Here is a 6601-nt window from a genome sequence, read left to right as displayed (position 1 = left end):
AACCAATCTTCTTTTTTTAAAAAAAAAATTCATCTCTTAATTTAAATCTTTCAAAAAGTAAAAAATAAAACCAGTCTTCTTCTTCTTCTTTTTTTTAATATTCATCTCTTAATTTAAATCTTTCAAAAAGTGTAAGAGAAAACCAGTCTTTTTTTTATCATCACTATTCTGGTGACCCAATAAAAAGCTGTATTGCAGGTGATTCCTATCACTGTTAAAAGCCTATTAGGTACCGAGTACTCAGCTAAGATCTAAGGCTGTTGAAATGAAAAAGGGCCCTGTGGGTGGAGTACATGACTGGATCAGTTGGTAGAGCATTCAACTCTTGATCATGGGATCCCTGGGTGGCGCAGCGGTTTAGCGCCTGCCTTTGGCCCAGGGCGCGATCCTGGAGACCCGGGATCGAATCCCACGTCAGGCTCCCGGTGCATGGAGCCTGCTTCTCCCTCTGCCTGTGTCTCTGCCTCTCTCTCTCTCTCTCTCACTGTGTGCCTATCATAAATAAATAAAAATTAAAAAAAAAAAAAAAAAAAAAAAAAAAAAAAAACTCTTGATCATGGGGATGTAAATTCAAGACCCACAATGGATGTACAGCTTACTTTAAAAAAAGGTGTCCTCTGACTTCAGAAATAGCTTAACGAAGAGGATAAAGGATAGAGCAAATATTAACAATCCAGCATACTAAATGCCAAGACACAGTTTTTCCAAGATATAACTATCATAAGGGAGGCATCGAAGATTAGACAGCTTGGAGAAGTCTTCCTGGAAAACATCTTTCAAACCCAGTTTAAGGAAACAAATCCTTTCCATGGTTTACAGCAAGTCCTTTTTGAATATTGTAAGACATTTTCCAATGACCCAAGTTTATCCCTACCCTCATAAATCAATAAGAAATGTGTAAATGTAGAGAAACAGCTTTTTGGATAGTTCTTTCCAGAGTCCTATATGGTACTCATGTTGGTGTGTGACTGACCTTCTGGCATTTTTAAAGTAATCTCTGTCCCCAATGTGGGGCTTGAATTTACATCCCCAAGATCAAGAGTTGCACGGTCTACTGAGGCGCCTAGGTGGCTCAAGCCTGCTTAAGATTTTTTCTCTCCCTCTCCTCCTCTCTGCCTTTCTCTCTCTCCCTCTCCATATATATACATATATATGTATATACACAGATTTTATATATGTATAAAAGGAGTTGCATGTTCTACTGAGCCAGACAGGTGCCCCTGGCATCTTGGCATTTTGCAATACCTACACACCTGCCACTTAGCCCTATAACAGTCCCCAGATGGATATGGGCCTTGCAATATCTTGGCCCTCTTCTGTAAAAATGGGGCTAACTGGAATGCCTATCTCCTAGGATGTGAGGATTAAATAAAAAGATAAAAGTAGAGCTCTTGAAACAGTGGCTGGCACATACTACATATTATAGTGTTGTTATAACAAAGCTAAATCCATTCATATTATCTCTCAAGGCCACCTTCCACATCTGATAAGAATAGGGCCTAAAGTTACGTAACAGTAAATTGGGAGAAGGCAAAGGATAATATCTCAATTAACCACCTTATCTAACAAAAGGAAGCTATAAAGATACCCCGATGTCACCATAGATGCAGAGTAGATTTATTCTCAAATAAGAATGTCTCAGGCATAAAAACAAAGTGCTAGCCATCATAAAAGTTCTAAGGAGAACAAAAGGGAGATGAATGCAAACAAAAGCCTGGGACAGTGTTAGGGTGTCTACTTCAGTGGAACATCAGGATAACTCACTCTCCTGGAGAAGAAGTGACTGACCACTACATAAAAGAATGGGATTTTATCCTCATCCAGTTTTTACAATGTAATCTTGTCTTTGTAACATATGGCTCAGTGCTACAACATATAATTTGAAAGATGAGGAAAATGAGGCTCAGAGAAGCTAAATCCCTAGCTTACCCAGGATCACAAAGGCATTATGGGTCAAGGCCAGGATCTAAACCAAACTCTGGCTCACTTTGAACCCGACATTCTTTCTCTACACCAAGGAACCACACTTTTTGTTGGCTTCCCACCCTGATTTCATTCTTTTTGTCAGTAATCAACAGCGCTAATCATTTATTTATGATTGCCCTCAGTAAAGCCGCTTTTCTCACTCATCTAGGTAGAGACGTTAATGTTTATTGGGACAAAGAAAATGGTTAACAAGAGTTTTGATCCTAATTGGAATGATTCTCAAGAGGAGACTGGAAAACATGAAGCCCGGGTCAAAGGGTCACGATCGAAGTTTATGAGGATGTTTCAATATAACCGTAAATATAGTGATTCTTTCCATTACTTATCTTCATCCTTCATTTGGCTTTATCACCTTCAGTCCTGACCAAAAAACAAAAAACAAACACAGTAATTTACCTGTAACATCTAGAACTTTGTTGCCCAATGCGGTGGCCACTAGCCAAGCACGTGTACCTGCTGAGCACTCGAAATGTGCCTAACTCCGAGACATGCTCAAAGCGTGAAACACACGGTGGATTTTGATTAGTACCCAAAAAGGGGAGGACATCTCATTAATATTTCCGTATTAGTTATATGTTGAAATGATACCGTTGGGGGTAAGTAAAATAGATCATTAAAAAGAATCGCACCTGTTTCTTTTTTAACTCGTTAATGTGGCTTCTAGAAGATCTGTAATTACGTAAGTAGCTTGCATTTGGGCTCGCACTGTGTTTTTTTATTGGACAGGACTAGTAGACGACGAAAAAGAGGGGGAATTTCATCGAGAGGCAGTGCATTTTCCGGGCACTTCTGGACGGGAAGAGAAAAGGGAGAAGACTGGAGCCCGGGCACCGGTAGGTAGGACCTCTCCGGGCGGAAAATACCTGCTGCGAGCCGCGAGCCGCGAGCTGCGGGCCCGGGCGCGGGCGCGGGGGCGGGGGCGGGGGCGCACCGGGGCCTGCGCCCCTCCTTCCCGGGCCGCGGCCAACGAGGCAGCTGGCGGAGCCTGCCCCGAGCCCGCCCAGGCCGCGGCGGGCGCCGGGTCGCCGAGCACACCTGCGCGCCCACGGAGGTGCGCGTCCGCGAACCCCGGCGCTGCCTCCACGCCCCCTCCCCCCGTATTTTTATTTTCCGGGCCCCAACCGTCGGCCCCGTACTCGTCTCCTGAGAGCCAGCGCGCTGGGCGGGCCCGGCCGGGGTAAGGCCCCCTCGGCCCCGCGCGGCCCCCGCGAAGGCCAGCGCCGGCGGCCGCCCGCACCACGTTCGCCGGGCGGGCCTGCTGGGCCGCGGCGGGCGCGCCCGGGGCCTCCGGGCCGCGGGGGGCCGCTGTGACCCGCCGCCGCCCCCGCCGCCGCGCCGGAGGCGGGGGAGCCGGGTTTTGGGGAGAATCGGCGAGCGGAGGGCAGCCGCGGGGGGCGGGCGCTCTGGAGCGGCGGGTTCGGCGGGGGCTGCGGCTGCCGTGCGCTCCGCCCGCAGCGCCGAGGAGCCAGCCGAGCGCGGCCCGCCGCCCTCCTCCTCCATGAGGCCCGAGTGAGCGCGGCGCCTCCCCCCGCGTCCCTCCCTCCCTCCCTCCCGAGCGCAGCGGCAGCGGCCCCCGGCGGCGGCGGCGGAGGAGCATGTCGGACGGTTTCGATCGGGCCCCAGGTGCTGGTCGGGGCCGGAGCCGGGGCCTGGGCCGCGGAGGGGGCGGGCCCGAGGGCGGCGGTTTCCCGAACGGAGCGGGGCCTGCAGAGCGGCCGCCGCCGCAGCCCAAAGCCCCGGGCTTCCTGCAGCCGCCGCCGCTGCGCCAGCCCAGGACGGCCCCGCCGCCCGGGGCCCAGTGCGAGGTCCCCGCCGGCCCCCAGAGGCCTCCCCGGCCCGGGGCGCTCCCAGGTACGGAGCCGCTCTCGGGGCCCCCGGCCTCCCGGGCCAACGCTTCCCCACGGGCCTGCGCGCGCCGAGGCCGCCGCGCCCGCCGCGCCGCCCCCTCCCCCCGTTCCCCGAAAGCATCCCCGAGGGCCCGGGGGCTGCGGGGGGGCGGGCCCGCCGCGGGCTCCACACGGAGGCTGCAGGAATCCTTTGTGCGCCCCGGCTGGGGGAGGGGCCCTGCGCCGCCGCGGAGTTCGGCCGTCCGGGGAGGAAGTGAAAATCCCCCCCCCCCAGCCCTGGGAAGGGAGACCTTAGGCGAGCAACCGCCTCTTTTTTAACCGACTCCCTCACAAAAGAGGAAAAAAGGGGAGGAGGAACCCTCGAGCGTTAATTCACTTCGGAGGCAGGTAGGACCGTGAACGAGCTAAAGCCAGCGCCAGCCCTATTGTTCCTCCCGGCAGGCTCTCCCGTCTCTCTCTCTCCTGGCTTTCACCTTAAGATTCGTGACGCTTCTCGTTGGACTCTTAAAAAACCAGCCCTTCTCCTTCGGTTCTGCCGCGGAACGCATCTAACCCCTCGTTTCTCCTTTCTCAGAACAAACGAGGCCCCAGAGAGCTCCGCCTAGTTCACAGGATAATATCCCGCCGCAGAACTCGGAGTCGGCGATGGCCAAACCCCAGGTGGTCGTAGCTCCTGTGTTGATGTCTAAGCTGTCTGCGAACGCTCCTGAATTTTATCCGTCAGGTTACTCTTCTAATTATACAGTGAGTAGACCCTCTTTCTGCGATCGTGAATCAATACTACCGGAATAATGTGGTTATGACCCTATTTCATTAATCAGCTGGCGGGTGCTTCCTGCTACACATAAAAACATTTTCTTCTTTGCGCTGATGAGGAAACAAAACTGACCCAGGAATAGATTTTGTGGTTAGGATGTTCTAAACATCAAGAATCCAAATGGACAGTAGATCTTGACTCCTTTCACTGCTGTATTTCCAGTACCTGTAGAGTATTTCTGTGCTAATACAGGGTATAGTGAAGGGCACTATCGATGTACAAAACTAAAACTTGTGTTCAGACTTCACGGACAGTCTATAGAATAGTGGCCTGGCAAAGCGGATTTTAAATTTGATGTCACCGGGATAGCTGAACATGCATCAGTAGTTTCAGGGTCTATTAAACCATGGTTTTGCTGCAGCTAATTTGAGGAAGGCTTTTGAATGTTACACACCTGGGCTCTGTTAAAACAGAAGTGTTCCTGGTTCTATTATGGAGAAACGCAAGGGGTTTTGATAAAATGTTTACACAGGTCAGAAGAACTTTTAAACCTTCAGATTCACCTTTGTCAATAATGTAAGAACTTAAAAAACTGATGACACTTAAGTGGGAGAAAACACAAAGCACAGTTGGGATATATAGAAAGGAATATGTACTGGGTAAACGCATAGCAATTAATTGCAGATAAGTGGCGCACGAACCATTAGAGGGTTAAAGAAATGATACTTTAGCAGAAGTCTTTTCTAAAATCCTAGTTTTGTTGACATTTAACACAGAATAGTGTACATAAAGGTTAGCTAAGTTTTACAAAGTGAACGCTAAAGCAGCCAGCATCCATATCAAGAAAAGGAACATTATCAGCCTTTCTAGAATTTCTTCTGTCATTACTATTCTCCTATGTTAATTACTATTTTCGCTTAAGACGTTTTGCATATTTTCAAAGTTTGTATAAATGGAGTCATATAATAATATCTTTTTGTGTCTCACTGTTTTTCAGCATCTAAATCGATGTAGCTCATAGTTAAGGTGACTTATTCTAGCATTCCATTGTGTGGATATATCACATTCCTATTTGTCTTTTTTTTTTTTTTTTTTTCCTTTTTTGTCTCTTAATAAACATTTGAGTAGTGTCCATTTTGGGGCTATTTTGAATTGGGCTGCTAGTCTTTCCATGTCTTGGTGGATATATGCCCTTTTTTTCTGTTGGGTACATACCTAGGAGTAGAATTATGCAGACAAGGGGTAGCCAACTCCTCCCCTATACCTAATATGAGCCTTAAAGTCAACCCCAAGATTGTTATGCTCTACCAGCTGAACCAGCCAGCTACCCTGGTAGCCAACTTTATTAAAGTTGGCTACCAGAGACTGCCAGATAGTTTTCCAAAGAGACTATTCCAATGTACACTCTGTATTTTCTAATTGCTCTGCTTCCCTGTCAGCATTTGGAATTTTCTGTTAAGTTTAGCTATTCTGGGTGTGTGGTATCTACTTCTAGTTTTAGTTTGTATTTACCTATACAGTGGTACACCTGTTTTGTTTCTTCTTGGGGCTGGGGGGCAATGCTTTATTTATTTATTTCGGCGATAGAAAAGGTACAGGAAGTCTGTATTCCGTGTTTCAGAAACTCCGTGCATCTTAGACTGCTGTAGGAAAAAGCTTTGGGGCTGGGAAGGGGGAAAGTATGGGCATTCAGGAAGAGCAGTTGACTTGGGGTGAAAGGGGTTGTCAGTCATGTAAAGTAGAAGTGAGAACAGCTTGGGTTTTTGCCAGAAAGTTGTATTTGGCTCAGGAAAGGAATGCTTAGAGAGCTGCGAGTAGTTGAATGAACTATTAAAGAGTACTTACTTTCAAACAGCCATAAAACTTTTCTGTTTGTCTCCCTATTCATTTGGGCCATTTTATGATAGGGATACAGTTTTTTTCAGAGTTCTGTACCAACTAGTTTACATAGTTCTGCATAGTTCAAGTGACTCCTGGGCTGCAGAGCAGTGTATTGAGCCATGTTCCCTTA

The 6601-nt window shown here is 48.5% G+C and overlaps 1 protein-coding gene and 1 long non-coding RNA gene across 6 annotated transcripts in view; one reads left to right on the top strand and one right to left on the bottom strand.

The window, feature by feature from the left end:
- Positions 1-2159: 2159 nt before the first annotated feature.
- Positions 2160-4396, bottom strand: LOC121487560. The gene is made up of 3 exons (XR_005986860.1): positions 4307-4396; positions 2616-2775; positions 2160-2346 (listed from the first exon to the last, which is right to left on the bottom strand). It is a non-coding gene; the product is annotated as an uncharacterized LOC121487560 (long non-coding RNA).
- PAIP1 (poly(A) binding protein interacting protein 1) overlaps positions 2468-6601 on the top strand; it is a 28790-nt gene continuing 24656 nt past the window's right edge. Inside the window, exons 1-3 of one of the 5 annotated variants that reach the window (XM_041749415.1) lie at positions 2468-2582; positions 2713-2819; positions 4408-4577. In XM_041749415.1, the coding sequence (XP_041605349.1) occupies positions 4479-4577 (99 nt within the window). In that variant the 5' untranslated portion in view covers positions 2468-2582; positions 2713-2819; positions 4408-4478. Of the gene's footprint in view, positions 2583-2712; positions 2820-2991; positions 3164-3319; positions 3838-4197; positions 4221-4407; positions 4578-6601 lie in introns of those variants that run through there. The other 4 variants (XM_041749417.1, XM_041749413.1, XM_041749414.1 and 1 more) reach the window with 4 other exon arrangements.

The sequence above is a fragment of the Vulpes lagopus genome, chromosome 3, assembly GCF_018345385.1.
Source record: "Vulpes lagopus strain Blue_001 chromosome 3, ASM1834538v1, whole genome shotgun sequence".
NCBI lineage: Eukaryota > Metazoa > Chordata > Mammalia > Carnivora > Canidae > Vulpes > Vulpes lagopus.
This window is presented reverse-complemented; position numbering and strand designations above follow the sequence as displayed.